This window comes from Pavona decussata, unplaced genomic scaffold (genome assembly GCF_977016875.1).
Source record: "Pavona decussata unplaced genomic scaffold, jaPavDecu1.1 SCAFFOLD_470, whole genome shotgun sequence".
Lineage (NCBI taxonomy): Eukaryota > Metazoa > Cnidaria > Anthozoa > Scleractinia > Agariciidae > Pavona > Pavona decussata.
Genome location: NW_028145808.1, coordinates 265,750 through 284,696, shown reverse-complemented (window position 1 = coordinate 284,696; position 18,947 = coordinate 265,750). Strand labels below are relative to the sequence as shown.

General features: G+C 39.9%; 2 protein-coding genes and 1 pseudogene across 3 annotated transcripts; all 3 read left to right on the top strand.

Moving 5' to 3' along the window:
* The first annotated feature begins 309 nt into the window (after window positions 1–309).
* On the top strand, window positions 310–18,517 carry LOC146450266 (uncharacterized). Of its 2 annotated transcripts, XM_085100575.1 has the most exons (4): window positions 310–653; window positions 8,176–9,428; window positions 11,185–11,409; window positions 18,356–18,517. In XM_085100575.1, the coding sequence occupies exons 1-3, from the start codon at window positions 338–340 to the stop codon at window positions 11,389–11,391; spliced, it is 1,776 nt and encodes a 591-aa protein (XP_084956701.1). In that variant the 5' UTR covers window positions 310–337; the 3' UTR covers window positions 11,392–11,409; window positions 18,356–18,517. The 2 variants fall into 2 exon arrangements, with proteins under 2 accessions (XP_084956701.1, XP_084956700.1); XM_085100574.1 differs by lacking the exon at window positions 18,356–18,517 and having other exon boundaries at window positions 11,185–11,457.
* LOC146450268 (uncharacterized) lies at window positions 5,854–7,486 on the top strand (annotated as a pseudogene).
* Window positions 14,932–16,107, top strand: LOC146450267 (uncharacterized). The gene has a single exon (XM_085100570.1). The coding sequence runs from the start codon at window positions 14,932–14,934 to the stop codon at window positions 16,105–16,107; it is 1,176 nt and encodes a 391-aa protein (XP_084956696.1).
* Window positions 18,518–18,947: the final 430 nt, after the last annotated feature.

The window sequence follows — 18,947 nt, the reverse complement described above, 5'->3', positions numbered from 1 at the left end:
CTTCAGGAGACTCGGAGGAGGTTAGGCCATTTAACTTGGTTCATGGCACAAACATCCTGCACACTGCTAGGCTTTGAATGTCGATATGTGGCATATGCGCAATGGAATAAATGTGATGTTATATTCTTTTATGTAGTTCTTTGTATATGCGAATTAAATGATTTTGTTAAAAACACGTTTGCCTTATTGTCGACGGATTTTGCTTAATCATGTTAAATACATGTAACGTGTTTGTGGCTGTTACTGTGATTTGCTAAAGAGCTTTTTACAGTGTACTCATCGAATAGCTGTGTGTTCTGTTGTAGGTGGTTTATCGTCAAAAGGGGTGAGAAGAGCAATGTCAGTTGAAGACGCAGCCAGTGTTATCAAGGCAGCTGGAGAAAGCAGCGAAATTGATCCCAATGAATTCATAGAACGGCAGCAACAATTATTGGACGAGATAAAGAGTTTAAAGCCCTCTGATCGTAATGATGAGATTGTTGTCATGCGTGATGATGAAAGAACGGACAGTCCAACCAAATCAAACTTTGATGAGCAACATTTCAAGAAAACGCCTGCATATAGTCCATTTACTACCGTAAAGCCGAGTATATTCAATAAAATTCCTCATGATGGCTGCATTGACAAAAAAGATTATGAAAGCAACAGATCAGGTACGTATGTTGAACACTTCTAAGGGTTGAGCAAAATTTAACCTTCTTTTCCACAGGCCTTATGAGTTGTTCTTTGGTTACTAGAGTAATCAGTGCAACATAGGTGTCGGTACTCAGACTTTGCTTGATTATAGGTCGTCATTTCAGAATATTCTGGTAACTGGGTTATCAGTTTTTGAATTGTCTTTAAAGCCTCATTTATGGTAAAGAGTGGTAACTTTCGTTTACATGTCAATTTTTGCATGTACACGGTTGGGTATTGCCGCAAAATGATACTTTATTACAAAGATTTATGAAATAGTTGTTGCGGCGACTAAAAGTATCTTGCTAATCTACAAAATAATGAAAAGCTGAAACATTGAAGTACTCATGTCGTAGTCCTTTTTCTAAACATCTGATTTTAGCTGACTTGAATTCGTCTTTTTAGCTATGCAGTGTCTGACTTCTAGCGAAAATGTAGTATTCGCAACGATTTTACACCTTTAAGAGGCTGTCCGCGTTAGAATGGATTAGGCAAATTTCGACTTTTCACCAATTTCGCTGATTATTGATTGATCTCATAAACAAACATCACATTTACTGAGCTCAATGCTTTGTTGGCGAGACGGTTTACAAGGTCACCTCAAAACTAGCCAATTTACCTTCGGGGACTCTACAATTCATCTGTACATTGCCGGTCCTGTCAAAACGCCGTTCCTTGCTAAAACACATTGAATTTCCATTTGTCAATAACAATTTAAAGGGTTAACTTTTGTTTTCTGTTAAAAGTTTGACTGAGTTACAATTTTTTCAATATACCTCCTCCTAAACTTCAGAATGCATTAAACGTGACATGCATGTAGTTAAAGCCTATTTTCAGAAAAGTGGGACCTGACTAAGGGTCAAGTCTATTTTAACTCAAAAGCACTAACACCAATCTCTAATGTATGGAATAAAATTTGTGGGCACTTTACGCTGCGTGCCGTAAAGAGCTCCACGATATCTCTAATATTCACGGATTTCAATCGAAACTAAACAAAAAGCCGTCAGACCGATAGACACATTTCTGATCAGAACTCTTTTAGAAATACAATAATCACTAGGTAAATATTTCTGGCCAATTAGCCACATTTTAGAGAAGATCTATCCTTTTATTGGTATTTTAAATGAAACCTCTTGAGCTATTTTTCTTTTCCACGATGTGCTATAGCAGTGTTTGTTTTGCGTGACTGACAGTTGTTCATTTCAAGGTATATAAATTATTCAATATTCATTCTATGCTCAATTTAAAGCGTTACCTTTCTTGTATGTATGAGTAAAATCAGTAGTTAAAAAATTCTCTCCAAGACAAAGAATTAGCTGGTGACAAATTTCCTTTCTCCCTCTTGTAATATGTGAACTGGTTTCCAGTTTACGTTTTGTGACGCAGTGTTTATTGGTGCCGCAGCGAGGGAGCCTGAAGCGACCGAGCAAGGCGGCAACTCTAATCGGCACAGAAATACAATTATGGGGCCTTGCGAGTGCGTTCTTGCAAATTTCAAAGGATTGTGGTCGCGTAAAGATCAAAGGAACAAGGTATTGTGGTTAATTTTGTGGGCACCACAATGCAACGCACTGCTTTGCGAACAGAGCAAGGGAGAGAAATTAAGGTGAGTATTTTTTGTCGTTTTGAATGCCCCTGATTTTGCGGAATGTTTTTACTTTGTTTATATTTTCTAAACTGCATCTCTTTTAATTTCAGAACGCAACATATTTGCAATTTCAGCATCAGGTATATCCTGGAGGTAAAAGTGAAGGGAAATTCTTGAAAGTTGTGTTGTTGATTACGTATAAGCTTATCTGCGTTGATCATTTCCAACTTTGTTCATTTTTAAATACAAAACATAGGCACTCAAGCTACGTACTTACACTATAATTTGAACACTACCTCATGCGAAAAGCAAATAATGCATACAAGGACTGTATTTGTAGAAGAATTATTCATGTTTAGCTATGATTCAGAGCTCTCGAAGCCAGCCGCGCCGAAATCGCGGAGACAGCGTATTTAATTCCAATCGTGCAATCTTCTGATTACATTTTTTTCAGCAGGGCAAAACAGCATTGAAGCTCAGCCTAAGTTACGAATACTCGAATAACATACGCATTTCAAATGTTTTACTGGATGTTAGTCGTTTTCAAATGGCATGTTTGACATGTAAACAACATTTTATTTTCTATCAGATTTTTATTTACGCGAATCATTGTATTCACTGCAAGGTCAGTAATTTTTAGTTTTCCATTGCTTCCTTTGGTGTGAATTTTCACGCTTCGTTCTAAACTTGATCACTTGGTGCATGTTTATTCGCCTCGTTCCAAACTTGAACACTTGGTGTAAGTTTATGAGACCCTATTAGGGGTTTTCGTGATACGGGATATTCGCGGGAAAAAATACCGGGATACGGGATATTTGAGGAAAAAGTTATTGGGATACAGGATATTGAGAAGTAGTTTCAGGGATACGGGATATTCGCAAAAAATTGTAACATATCAGATGTTTGATGAGAAACGTTCTTGGATTACTAAATGCATGCCCTTTTCTGTATTTTTGTTGATGATTAGATATAAATGAAAAATATATAAGTGTAAAACAAATCGTTTTTGATTTTCTTGATGGTCAAATAATGAAGACAGGCCAAACACGACTCCTATTGGTCGAGATAAGAAGTACATGACCTTCAAAGCTTTGCTCTTACGAGTACGTCTTTCAAAATTCTCCCTTTTCTGTACGAAAGTAGGGGAGGATCTTTGTAGATCTCTCTTAGCAGAGGCTGGTTTTCTATCAAATGCTGTTTACTCATCAGAATGGTTTTTAGGTTAGGCACAGATGTGCGATATTCCGTAACAAACGGCAAAATGTTTTTGCGCTTTTTTTGTTTGTTTTGTAGTGCCGACAATCTTTCGCTGAAATTGACTTCTGAGAGAGTCTTATCTCTAAGGTTATCGGTGTAACCTCTGTTGCGTAATCTCTGTTTGAATAGAGTGATGTGTTCTTCAAATTTTGTTTCTGAAGAGTTTGTTCTGAGAAAATGTCCTGCGTTTTCTATGGATTGACGACATATCTAAGGAGAACCCCAGCCTGATTGTGAAGCGATTTGCCAGGGTCGTCTTTGGTGTGAACGCGAGCCCCTTCCTACTTAATGGAAAACTTAAGCATTATATCTCGAGTTACAGGGAGGTCAACCCAGAATTTGTGGCCAAGATGCTTCAGTCTCTGTATGTTGACGACTTGAACACTGGAGGGGATGGTGTGTTGGATGGGTTTGAGTTCTATGGCAAGGCCAAGTCCCGGATGAAGGAAGGCAGTTTTAACCTTCGGAAGTGGATGTCAAATTCTAGTGAGCTGTTGAGGTTGATAAATGAGTCTGAGGGCAGTTCTGAGGTGCCAGCAAAATCTGTTTTGGAAGAGGGTGAGACGTATGCAACCTCGTTGTCTGGACCCTGTGGAACGGAAGGAGGTGAAAATGAGCACAAGACCTTAGGGGTCTGGAGATTGCCTTTTGTTACCCAATATCAACCATCAGTGCCAAACTTAAAACAAATACTACTCGATAAATGGCATTTAATAGAACAAAATCCAGCGCTCAAATTTACACGAGAAAATCGCTCATTTCATACAGGAAAGGGCGTTCCCTTAAAGATATACTAGTGAGGGCAAAACTCTGACGCACGTGAGAATCACGCAGGCCTGTCAACCCCATTATTACCATGTTGATTGCTATCAGACAGGCCCCGTTTCATTTCGTGAAAGTTCAACCTCTGCGGTAAGACACAATGTACATGAACTCCGCAAAACCAAAGACGAAAAACGCATTTTTCTCGGTCTACACAGCAATGTACAGCCTCAATAGTGAGCTATAAGCTGCAAAACATATACATGATTCCACGGAATCACTTATCCGTATAAGAATTGTCAGTTCATGTACAAAACTAAACGTTTAAGCCATCATAGAAAACACAGCGTCAAGCTTAGCCCTACCGTTGATCGAAATCGCAGCTACCGGATTGGCTAAAACCAATGAGCCAATGGAATTGCAGAATTTTCGATCCAAAGCGTGGATATAAAAATTTCGAAAAAAGAGCGCGTATTTTGAAATGATACCGAGAACTCATCTCTATCATTTCTAAGTAATCGGCAACTGAAGAGATCCACAAGATTAGGATCGAAACCGCGGTCTTGCCTGACCATCATTTGAAATGTCGCAGAAGATAATAACGGCCGAAGGACTCCTAGCAGCCTAAGGCCAGAGCAATGAGAATGCCAACACAGACGAGCAAATGGAGCTGACAAGCGATGATGAAGAAGCACTTCTCGAGGAATCGGAATGCGAAGTAGAGTGCAGTCAAAGAACTCCAGAAGTGGGAAAAGCCCGCCAAAACTGCAGAATACGAGAGGAGCCACAACGTTTCAACAGAAAACGCCACCACCGTGAAACCCTCAGCCCTGAGGAAAAGATAGCAAACTCTGAGCAAGCGATTAAATCACTCAAACGACACAGCGAAAGAGGAACTTGCCCTCAGACTCTGCAGTACAGGGCCAGAGCCCACACAAAGGCTGACGACGATTTTAAGTCGGACGTTAAAAGAATCCGCAAAAACGCGGAACAGCAGTTCGCACAAGCCTTACTGAACTTCCATCATCGCGAAAGCAATCGCTCAAGAGTAGTAATCAAACGAGGAAAGAGACCGAAATCCTCAAAAAAAACATTTTAGCACTGATGTACATGTAAATGAGACAAAAGAAGTGAGAAAACCAAAATCAACAGCTAGTAACCTTGATGTTACACTTGAAAATGTACAAAAACTAGCTGATAGTATCCAAGACAAATTTGAAAGCTTTAGCAAAGTTATGTAAACACTGCAAGGCATTACAAATAAACATGTTGTAAAGTACACATGCCTACTCTCTGACTCAAATACCTCAGGAAGGGTCAAACGGAAACTGCAAAGGGCTAATTTATCCAGCAGAAAGCGCAAGGAACGAAAACAAACAAAACACAAGAAACAACTCCATGAGCGCTTAGAGGCTAACAAAAAACACATAAAAAACCTCTCTAACAAAGAACTCACAAACGATGAGATCAACCTTATCTCAAAAGGGCTGAAATTTATTCCAACCCCAGTTACAAAAGAAATGCACATGAAGCGGCAACTCTTGCGTGACTTTGAACAATTCGCAAGAAGAATGCGATTACGCTACATATACCACGGCGACGAAAAAGAACCTCATCCATACCATTTTAAATCAACATGGAACCCACCTTTACAAAGGTCAGTCGCCCTTGAAACTTATCTTGAAGAGGTTAAAGTACCACTTGCAGAAACCAAACTGACAAAACCTAAAAACAATTTGCTGCCCGCGGAACGTAAGGCTCTCGTAGCTTTAAACCGGAATCACGAAATAAATCTCAAAAAAGCGGACAAAGGCACTACTACTGTGGTCATGAACTTGCAAGGCAAAATTAACGAAGGTCAAATCCAACTAGATAACATAGAACACTACAGACCTCTAGAAAAACCGATGATAAAAGACACAAACCGCAGAGTCCAACAACTAATCAGTGAGCTCCACCGCGGAAACCACATAGATGACATGACCCAAAAATGGCTTTGTGAATTACCGAGCACGCCTTGCACTCCGATCTTTTACACCCTAACGAAAATACACAAGCCTATACCAGTTGGTAGGCCAATAATATCAGGGTGTGAAGGCCCAACAGAGAGACTATCATCATTTGTTGACAAACTAATTCAACCTATAGCAAAGCAACAGGTATCCTACTTAAAGGATACTACAGACTTTATTAACTTCATAGAAAGAACAAAAGTGCCCATGGGCGCATTTCTTGTCTCAATGGATGTGACGAGCTTATACACTAACATACCACAAGAGGAGGGAATTCAAACAATATGCAAGGCTTTTGTCGCCTACTATGAAAACAAACCTCCCATACCTACCAATCTACTCGAAATAGCGCTAAGATTGATTCTAACGGAAAACTCTTTCCAATTTAAAGGGAAAGACTATTTGCACGAAAATGGCAGTCGCTTTCGCCAATATCTTCATGGCGAAAATTGAAACTGAAATTCTCAACCAAAGCGCTACAAAACCGCTCGTCTGGAAACGTTATATAAATGACATTATCTCCATCTGGAACACAACCAGAGAGGAAATAACACAGTTCATTGAGCAAGCAAACAGTCACCATCCCACAATTAGATTTACGGCTGAAATATCAGATACAGAAACAACCTTCTTGGATACGAAAATATACAAAGGCGAAAGATTCAATAGAGAAGCAGTGCTTGACGTGCGTACTCACTTCAAGCCCACTGAAACTTTCCAATACACGCACTTCTCTTCATGTCACCCCACTGGTGTCAAAAGAGGATTTGTCGTAGGAGAGGCCCTTAGACTGCTAAGAACAAACTCCTCTAAAACACAATTTGAGGAGAGCATAAACAACTTCAAAGCGAAACTTCTCGAGAGAGGCTACCCAGGAAACTTCATTAAAAAGACACTCAGAAGTAAACTCTGAAGACAGAGGGCGAGCTCTCCTTCAAAACGAAAAAGAAAACAAACGAATCTTGCCTTTTGTTACCCGATACCAACCATCAGTGCCAAACTTAAAACAAATACTACTCGATAAATGACATTTAATAGAACAAAATCCAGCGCTCAAAGAAATTTACACGGGAAAAGCGCTCATTTCATACAGGAAAGGGCGTTCCCTTAAAGATATACTAGTGAGGGCAAAACTCTGATTAAGGCTACAACACGCACGTGAGAGTCGCGCAGGCCTGTCAACCCCATTATTACCATGTGAAAGATTGCATTGAAGAAATTACACGTTTTAAGACCGCCGTAAAATATGTTTCCGTGGGAAATAAATTCATCGAACTCGACAGCGCTTCACGCACGTTGTACATTTCGTCTCGTCAGAAATAGATTTTCAACCGCAAATTAAACTAGCCTGTGGAACCTCGAAAAGACCATGCTCATCAAAATAGTTGCTATGTTCAGAAACCTTTAAATCACCTCATTTGATGCTACAATACGAGTAAAGGTTTTGCGAGTCACGTATTTCTAGTTTACTTTGTTTAAAAAGAAAATCTATGTTGTGACCCAGTTATCCTTGGCGCGTCTTGTCAGCATCACAGCATGGGTCAGCTGACAAGTAGAAGGATTTTTCCTTTGGGGGGGGGGGGGGTTATTCTCCTCTTCATTTATTCAAAAGCGCACAATATTGATTTTTTTTGTTGTATTCTCGTGTAAAATTCTTCAAATGTAAGGGTCTCATGGCTTGGATGATCTGTTCACCAAGTTTTGTTTGAAAATAGAACGTCCAGATTTTTATGAGCTGTTGTTGGTTCTTTTTTTTTTTTTTTTTAGTTAACTGTTGTTCCTTTTAAAGCCAATTTAGATTAGTAACTCTTGACAAAGGAAATACCTCACCGAAACTGCGAAAAAAAAAATCTCATGAGTTCATATTTTTCAATTGCTCAGAAACCTTACCAAGCAATGATGGGGAAAGACAACCAAAGCTGCATTCTTTACAAGAGCAATCGCAAAAAAAGGAAGAACGTGAAGCTAACTTGATCCCACAGCTAAGCCAGACAGAGCAACAAACAGACATCCTACAAAGAAAATTGGGAAATTGGCAAGAACAGTTGCGGGAGAGAGACTTGAGAGAGGCAAGTTTACTTGAGCAGCTGAGAGAAAAGGAACAACAACAGGAAAACTCACAGAGACGACTTACAGAGATGGAGGAGCGGCTGACAAATTGGCAAGAACAATTGCAAGAGAAAGACTTGAGAGAGGCCAGCCTACATGAGCAGCTGAAAGAAAAAGAACAACAACAAGAAAACTCACAAAGAGAACGGACAGAGATGGAACAGCGGCTGACAAATTGCCAAGGACAATTGCAAGAGAAAGACTTGAGAGAGGCCAGCTTACTTGAGCAGCTGAGAGAAAAAGAACAACAACAAGAAAACTCACAAAGAGAACGGATAGAGATGGAGGAGCGGCTGGGAATATGTGAGGGGCAAATTAGAGAGAAAGATGAAGAAGTGGCTAACTTACACCAACGCGTTTCCACCTTAGAGAGGCAGCTGAGGGTAAAAGAACAAGAGTTGAATGAGCTAGAGCTGAGTCTTACAGCAGCTCGGCAAACATTGAGCCAACAGCGTCAACAAGAAACATGTGATTGGGTCATTTCCCGCCATGAAATTCAAGTGACAGACAAGTGCCTTGGGAAGGGAGGTTGGGGAAGCGTTAACGAGGGAACATACTGCGGCTGTAGTATAGCGGTGAAACAGATTCATGAGTTAATTTTATCTCCTCATAACAAACGTTTGTTTGAGAGAGAAATGAATATTGCTTCAAGATGCCGTCATCCTTGCTTGTTGCAATTCATTGGAGCAACAAATGACGAGGGAAACCCTTTGTTTGTCACCGAGCTCATGGAAACAAGTTTACGAGCGTTGTTAGAACAGCGTGAACTCTCTGAAACAGAAATCAATGTCATTTCTCTGGATGTAGTCCTAGCACTTAACTATCTTCATCAGAAGAAGCCCTCTCCTATTATTCACCGGGATGTCAGTAGTGCTAACGTGTTGCTATGGCGACAGGGTGACCAGTGGAGAGCTAAAGTATCAGATTACGGCACTGCTAATTTCATTCAGCAGACTATGACAGTGGCTCCTGGAGCTCCAATTTATAGCGCGCCTGAAGCACTTTCTTCGAGTCAAACAGCCATGGTCAGTAGAATGTATTGAGTTATATTAAGTGTTTTCTTTTAGATTCTTAAAGATTGTTGGAGAATGGTTGCAGTGCCCCAAGATTGTTTTAATCCGATGGGTCGCGGATTAGGCCAAATGTCATGTGGGTAACTCTATTTAACACTAAATCTTTTTGACCTTGTCGCGCTCAGTTTTAGAGCAAACTACCCAAACCTATGTATTACTTTAAAACTTGGATAAAACAAAAGTTGAACGCTTTACAAGACCTTAAGTGCAAATTGACCGTGGCTTGTGAACGTGAATTACATGCATAACCATTATACTCTACGAAACATTCCGTGGTCGCAAGATCTGTAACAGGCATTGGCCTCTAAAACCGGGTCGGAGATTTTTAAAAAAATTGCTTTTGCAAAGAAGCATGTAAATTAATCGTTAAAGAAATCACTTCAACACCAGCTAAAAGCCAGAGAAAATGGATAACTGACTGCGGAAATTACGAAAATTCGATAAAATGGGATGAGTCATATATTCTGCGCTTTTATTGCACTAGAGAAACTAAACTTCTAACTTTTCAATTTAAATTCCTTCACAGAAGAATTGCCACGCACGGTTACCTCAATAAAATAGGTATTTCTTTAACGGATGTCTGTACCTTCTGTGAACAAAACACAGAAACCCTGATCTATCTCTTGTGGGAATGTGATTTTCAAAATTTTTAGCAAAACGTACAATACTGGTTGATACAGCATAAGGTTAAGCCGCAAGACTTTCCTTTGACTCTACCTACCTGTCTGGGTTTAGTCGATAATACTGAGGATATACTTCTACATCATGCACTAATTGGCAGACATCACATTTACTCATCCAAAATTAAGAAAATCCTGCCGATATTACATATTTCTTCGCAAACCTTCTTAAAGTGCCACGAAATCGAAATATGTTTGCGCTTGTAAAATTGCCTTAGTCTTGAATGTATGAACTTCAAATCGCCTATACTTTGCTTTAAAGTAATATATCAAATATCTCCTGCACGGTTTCATAGGCCAATGCTTGCTTAACTTCTGAGAAGGGCACAACACTAACTGCTTTTTTACGCCCGTTGATAAGCCAAAACCTATTTTATTTCACAACAAAGGCCGTTTTTTTTATTTCAGGTTTCGTAGATTTTTTTGTTCTACGTTTTTTAAAAGCCCTAATTATACCTGTACATCAGTTAATAAATCATTTTCAAGTTGCTTTGAACCTCATTATGAAAGCCAGTCTTCGTGTATAGTTTTTATTATGAAAATTAGTTTTCATTCATGTGCAAACAAAACTAATTTTCACATTAAAGGATTTGCTCTTAGTCCCGCTATGAGGTTCAAAGCAACTCGGAAATGGCCTATTCTATCAGCGCCACTCCCTCCGGGGCATTAGTGGGGGCATTTCCCTCATTGTCCTTGCCGAGGCCCTGGGTATTAGTCTTCCCCGGGGTATTTGACAGCCTCAAAATTTTTACCGCACAACGCTTTTACTTCCTTTCAATGACAAGTAGCATTAGTGTGAGGTAAAAGTTAGTTTAATTTTATACGTAAATTTGGATTTGATTTTTCTATTGTTATTATTCATTAGTATGATACGCAGCTCATATATGTGAGGCGCATTTGAAAATTGTATAGTTGAATTTGCGCCATAGAAATAAATAAATATTATTATTATATATTTTTTTTAGAAATTGACTACAGATGTATTAGTAGTGCAATACTCATAATAAGGTTATTCTTTGTTTTTATAGGTTGATGTTTACAGCTTTGGTGTCCTTCTCTGCGAAATGTGCATCCGGGAAATACCAGACCCTGGAAGGCGGGAAGAGCAACTCTTAATGGTGCCGAACCGTGTGCTTAGAGGCCTGGTACGGAGGTGCCTGCAGGCAGAACCTGCACAGAGACCAAATATGGAAGAGATTATTGAGGAACTGGAGCAGTTTACTGAAACATTATAATTAAATATGAAATGGCATGTAAGTCTCTTCAATCTCTGTTTCCAATTATTTGTGAATAGTTAATAGGAAAATATCTTTTACCGTTTTTAATAGTTTGCATTTTACTCATGTAAAAACAGTAGCTTTTAGGTAGCAATTTTTATAAGCTATGGATATGTCTAGTATGTTTTCTTATAAGTCACAGAATGTTTATCTGATACAGATTTAGGACATTTAAAGGCAATTGTAGCCAAAGTGTTTGGAAATAATGTGGAGGTAGACTAAAGCTGACAAAATGGAGGTAGAATAGCTTTTTGGAGGCTTTTAGTCGTTAATGTAGCTCGTGTAGGAGGAATATGTTTTATAAATAGTTGTTAGCTGTTTTATCTATGTTACGTACTGGTTCTTTTTATCAATGACCGTATTTCTATTTTGTACTATTTTTCATTATTCTGCAGGGGTTTTAGATTTAGGACATTTCACAACAAGTTGTAGTCGTACCCAAACCAATAAAAAGATGATTTTAAATCGAAAAAGATCCTCGCAGTTAGTACGCAACTTAAGCAGTTAATCCCGTTCAAGCCTAATTTTTTTTCAAGCTTTCTTTTCGCAACTGCTTAAGTTGCGTACTAACTGCGAGGATCTTTCTTCTATTTAATCTTTCATCCACAGTTCAATATATGATGTTTCATATATTCATATTCAAAAAGATTAGTAGCGTGCAATTGACTAAACTGAGTAAGAGTAGTATGTAAAACGATTTTAGTAGTTTATGTAGTTCGTATAGGTAGTTTTTTTTATTGGAACATTCTTATATTTAAGGTTGCGAGTTTTATAATCGGTGAACTAGTTATTTATTTATTTATTTTTTTTTTTTTTTGTTTGTTTGTTTTTTTTTTCTATTTTTTTCTTTTGATTTTTCGTTTCTCTTCTCTGTTTATTAGGGCCAAGGTTAAAATTACATAGGTTTTTCTTGTCACGCTTACTTAATTGCTTGCCTTCTTGTTTCCTAGCCAGCTGGCCGGCTTGTTAGCTACAATGAGCTAGCCAGTTACTTAGTTTATACTTTCTTTCTTACTTGCGTACCTTCTTACTGTTATTGTGAATTCGATTCCTCAGTTAATGTTTGTCTGATACAGAGGAAGGACATTTCAAAACAAGTTGCATTCAATGCAACTGACTGAGCTAGACTAAATTAATTTAAGTAGAAGAAACATCAACGACAACAAAACAAAAAACGAGAAAGATAGAAAGGTTGGACAAGATCCAGACAACAAACTGAGGAAACGCGAGCTCAACCGATTGTGAAGCGCCTTCAGTCCTATCAGGAATTCCTAGACTGGAAAAGTGAAACCAAGGACGTTGTGAACGGTTCTCTTTTCAAAGGACCATGGAAATATTCTAAGCATGAAACTGAACCTGTTACAGGTGCAAGACTTTTTAATTTTTATTTGGCTATCAGTTTACTCTGCCGGTGATAACGATCCAAATTTCTAAGGAGCTTGTTTTCTGTTGTTTACTCCGGCTGCGATTTAACCTTTTGCGGAGTAACAGTATTCAAGCTTATTCTGATAGGCTAATAGTTGTGTCATTTTTATGTGAGGTTTGTGGCCCCCATATACCGTTGTTTTTGAAGAGTTCGTGAGGTTGTGATCCGTATGTGTTCACACTTGGCCACCAATCAGGAAGGCTGTGCACATTCAGCGTCCGCTCGTTTTATGTAACTGATATCAAACACCGAGAAGTGGGTTGGAAAAACGAGGCGCAGCCGACATGTTTGCGGTGTATGGAAATCGGATGAAACATTTTCAAGTGTTTGATAAAACTTCTCAAGCCATTAATAATTCTTGCAGAAATTTAAAGCAAAAGTGTTCACCAAATTTTATGACCTCCTTCGCGGTAGTGAATCATTTGTTTTCTCTTCAATAACCATTAATGAGTTTGAGAAGAATCGATAAAGAAATTGCATCATTTTCTGTGTCGTTGGAATCATATTTCATCAATTCTGCATTCAACGCCCAAATCCTTTTGAAGGAGACAAAGATAGAGTTGAATGTTATTAAATAGATTCTTTTGCTATAACTGTTTGATATTAGAATTCAGAGGAACACATCAAAGCTATTTACATATATTTACAGTAAATAATTTTAGAGTTGTAGCAAAACGTTAGTTCAAGATTGGATGTAGATAAACATTGGTTTACATTGGGAAACGGAATCTTTGAACTTTTTTTAATCTCTTTAATAACCCATGTTTTATAACACACCTCTTTTAGAGTTTGTCAGAGTTTCTAGTGATCGGACTATTCCGAGAGGCGCCGAACGTATGCCCAGAGCATGCCTGGCCCAGAGCTTTAATCCCAGAGCTCGTGGCGTGTGGCCTCGGCTGACCCACAACGCGCGCGGGCTCTGGGGAGGAGATTGCCGTAAGCTGGAATCTACACGCTTACTCACCAGCCATTTTGTCTTGCGAAGTGTTCCTCGTTTCATCCTTGGTGGTCTTTGGGCCAATTTAATGAATCATTTACACTTGGAATTAACAGTCTTGGTCTTGTTATTGTTAGTCTCCCTCGCAGCCGTTCTGTGACGAGACACAGAACGGCTGCGAGGGAGACTATGTTATTGTACACTCACTCAACAAAGGAGTCAAATAAACATTATTTGTCTTTAACGATTCGGATCTCGTTTTTGAGCTTTTCATCGAGTTTCTCTTTTGTGTGGGCGTGTCATACCAACGGTCCAAACTACAATGTCTACTAGACAAGTGTAAATGGTTTATTGAATTGATCCCTGGTGAGGACTTGTGCACCACTGAAATAAAACGGCGGCCGGGATCGCTTACTTTTACTCATGCCACCAGTATTGTTTGTTTTAATAGGCCTTATCACGGTTTTCGACGCCATTTTGACGAGTAGGCAAACAGGCTTGAAATAACAGTGTTTGTATGGAAATCCGATGTCAAATAACTTTCATAAAACATCGCTTCTGAACAATTCATGAATTGGAAACTTTTGGCATTAGGAAAAGGATTTTAAGAAAAAAATTGGAGGGATGCAGCAGTGCCTGAAAGCGTCCAGTCGTGTTGTGAACTTTCCATACATTTCCCTGCATTTTTTTCCCGCGAACTATTTTTAGTAGCGGTTCACGGCTGGTTCGCTTTACAGACAAATGTATGGAAAGTTCAAAACACGACTGGACGCTTCCTGGTACAGCTACATCCCTCCAATTTGTTTTCTTCAAGTCTTTTTCCTAGTGCCAAAAGTTTCCAATTCATGAATTTTTCAGAAACGATGTTTTATGAAAATTATTTAACATCGGATTTCCATACAAACACTGTTGTTTCAAGCATGTTTGCCTACTCGTCAAAATGGCGTCGAAAACCGTGATAAGACCTATTTAGAATAACTTCCGTAGTCATTGCAAAATTGCTAATTAACAATATATCCTTGCAAACAGCAGTAACTGATTCACTTGTTGAATAAAGCAGTTGCGTGAACGTACTTGTCCTTGTTGGGAATGATCTCGAGCCTTCGCAAGCGTAAAAGCGCATTTACAAGTGTAAATGTTTCGACCACCGCGTTTACCGCGGCCAGTGTCAGCTATAGCTGTGTGCGTTGTGTATAGTCCACCTGACAAGAGCGTGCAAGAGCAAAGAGATCTGTGTGAATATCTCATGGCATCCTCTGACTCAATAAGATCCAGATATCCTGATTGTGGAGTTATCATACTAGGCGATTTCAACCATCTAAACATAGCTGATTTAGTTAGGGGTAGCGATCTTAAACAGGTTGTGAACCGTCCAACGAGACGCGTTTCTATCCTGGACTACGTAATAACGAACTTACACAGCTTTTACGAGTCACCCGACATTTTTACTCCTCTTGGGTCTTCTGATCATAAATCAATTATGTGGACTCCTAAATATAATTATAACGATAGGAGTAACATATGTGCTAAGCGCATTGTGCGTCGTTATCCTGAGTCCGGTTTAGATAGGTTAGGGCTGTGGGCCAGCCGGAACTCTTGGTTCCAAGGGCTCGGTCCTAGTCCTTCGACAGACAACCTTGCGACCTCCTTCACGATAGGTGTTAACACTGCCCTTGATCACTTCTTTCCCACCAAGACGGTCAGGTTCCATCCTACCGACAAGCCGTGGATAACTGCACACATCAAAGAACTAATAAAAAAGCGTCAGCAGGCATTCCATTGTAGTAACACTCAAATGTGGCGCATTTACAGGTGGAAGGTCCAGAAGGCGATCAGCGAAGGAAAGAAGAACTTCTATGCAGGAAAAGTGCGGAATACACGCAAGGATGATGTCCGGCCGTGGTGGCGAACAGTCAACGCAATGTCTGGGCGCTCTAGAAGCTCCTCTCAGTTCACTCTTGAACGCGACGGTGTGCCGGTACTGTCGGAGAGTAAACTTGCAGCGTGTTTGAATCACTACTTTGCAAATGTGGCGCGTGACATTCCACCACTAGACATGTCATCTCTCGCAGCATATTTACCACCGAATGAGAGAGAGCCTTTGGTGCACCCTCATGAAGTTGGTAAAAATCGTCTGAGCGTACAGCCCAATAAGACCATGGGTCCTGACAACATACCACCTCGAATTATCAAAGAGTTCGCTTATGAATTATCTGAACCAGTTACAACTATTTTTAATTCATCTCTCTCTGCTGGAGTCGTCCCGAATATTTGGAAGGAATCTAACGTAAGGCCCATCCCGAAGGTATAGCAGCCTCAAAATGAAGGGGATATCCGACCTATTTCCCTAACACCTATTCTATCCAAAGTCCTGGAAGACTTTGTGGTTACCTGGATGATCGAGGATGTTGGTGAGTATATTGATGCTCGCCAATTTGGCAGCCTCGAAGGATCTTCCACCACCTATTGCCTACTCGACCTAATTCACAATTAGCTCTCTGAGCTAGAGAACCCTAGCTGCTATCTAAGGGCTTGTTTCTTGGATTTCAGCAAGACCTTTGACAGGATTAACCATACTATAGTGATCACAAAGCTTATAGAGTTGTGCGTACGTCGCTCTATAATTCCATGGATATGTAGTTTTCTAACGGAGCGGAGGCAATGCGTCAAGCTCGGTCAGAGTACCTCTCAACGGCTCTCTGTTAACGCTGGGGTCCGAAGCCCACAAAGTTTTGGGAGTCACTATTCAAAGTAACCTAAAATGGGATTCACATGTCAACGAAATAGTAGGCAAGACTTCCAAACGACTGCATATATTACGAGTGCTAAAGGGCAGTGGTGCACCTCCACACGATCTCCTTCGAGTTTACATTGCACTAATTAGGTCGGTACTGGAGTACTGTTGCCCTGTGTGGCATTCCTCTCTTTCTGTCTAGCTCTCAGAAAGAATCGAGAGAGTTCAAAAACGCGCGTTACGCATCATCTTTCCTGCCTCCCACTACGAAGACGCTTTAAAGCTGTCTGGCTGCACGACTCTGTGTGCACGACGGGATTTCTTGTGTGCGAAAACCTTTGAAAAGATTAAGGATCCCGGGTGACGCCTTCACCATCTTATGCCACTGACTCAGGCGCGCTCCCTACGCTTTAATGATAGACCATCGCTGATGAAGTGTAAAACAGAGCGCTTTAAGAAAGGTTTCTTCTCTCGCATTTGTTTTAAAGCTCATGGTCTCTAGCTGGATATTTTCCAACATTATTGATTATTTGTGGTGAACTTTTATCATATCGAAATTGTAGGCCGTAAATTTGGAGTAATTTGAAAATGTAAAAATGTAGATTTAAAATAATTTTAATATGTAATGCCCAGTCCCGATCAAGTTGACAAGCTGTAATTTTACCAGGTTTATTCTTTTGTAATGTACATAATTACGCAATTCTCTTTATGTGCGACGTTTTTATAATAAAATGCTCTTATTATTATATTATTACTATTAAGCTGTTAAAGACCAAGGTGTCGCATTCGATGCAAACCTTCCTTTCGCCGACCACATCCTCAAAACCGTTTCGTCTTGCATGTCAAGTTTGGCCCAAACTAATCGTGTCAAGTTATAATAACAGTAATTAATCCCTTAGCTTAAGGCAAATTCTTTAATTGTTCAGAAGAAGGAGTCGTGGGTTCAGTGATTATGGTTGTAATTGCAGCGATGTGACTATGAAGGGTAGAAATGAATGTTGTGCCGCTAGCACTAAGGACACAATTGGTGGATTAGAGAATTAACTCAATAGGGTTAGATGAAGGTTGTAAGTTTCATGGGTTCACATGGCACTTTAACTTAAACTACAGAGTTCAATTCTCTGAACCACCATCATTTGTTGTTGGCCCGTTTGGATTCTGCTGAACCATCGTATAATCAGCAGCACCACGAAGTTTGATCGCGTCTCTCCCGTCCTGAAAGATCTACGATAACTACCAGTCAAATGGCGGCCGTTTTTTTTTTTGCAAGACGCTTTCTTGGCCTTTCGGTGTATGACGGGCTCTGCCCCCCACCTCTTATCGCTCGTAGTAAATAAGTGGGCGTGTGACTCGCTATTCACAACCTTTACGCATTCCTTTATTTAAAACTAAGACTGGACAGAGGTCTTCATCATCGAATTGTAACTTCATGGGTTTTTTTAAATGACAATTAAAAAGGAGCCCCTTGGGTAGTGTCAATAAAGTTTGTATTGTATTGTAAGCACTTCGTCCAACTTAGCTGGGTACTCTATCAGGGAAGTTCATCGGAACTAAGGCCCGTTTACAAGAGAAAATGGGACGGACCCGTTAAAAGTGGTACGGTACCCACAATTTTCAAGTATTTTGAGTCTTCAAATCAAATATCCTTCTTTGGACAGCTTTAATATCATTATTTGAATTTATGAGCTCCAGTGCAATGACTTTAATGTCGTTGAATGAAAAGTACTAGCCACTGCTCTCTAGCAGACATGAAAACGGACGTTCAAAAAGTCAGTCTAGTCTTTGTTGCTGCTGTTGTTTTGTTTGTTTCATTCCTTTTGTGCAGACACTTGCGCTATCTTCAGTTTTATTCGACTTCAGAACCGGCGCAGCTGAGGGACTGTTCGTAGTGAAGAGTTATATTCAGGCAAACAACACAACAGCTGGAATGCAAACGGATATTTGGCCAAGTTCTTATTTACTTTATTTTGTTTTTCGCGTTTTTCTACTACGCCTCGGAGTTTTTTTCCGAGTAATCCTGAATAGACAAGACAGCTTCATCTTGCCCGCTCGGGTAGCCAAACACAGCGTAGGGTTTGTCCACTCGCGGAGCCAGCCATGTACAATGGAATCCACTTTACGGACACCCGCTAATTACAGACAGTTGTGTTGGTACCGACCAACAGCTCATATATTTTTTCTTATCTAAGCCCGCTGAATATGAACAACTGACACTTTTCTTTGACCCGAGTGACCTGCTCATATACAAAGTTAACCTTGCTTTACGCACACTGTACGTAAAGTTGCCTGATATTCCGTTCATCTGACTGAACTACAAACTGAAAATGTCAGTGTACAGCAAAGTCACGAAAAAAGTTGCTAATGGCGGAATTTATGTAGGCGACCGGATATTGAAGACGAACAAACATGGCGCGTAA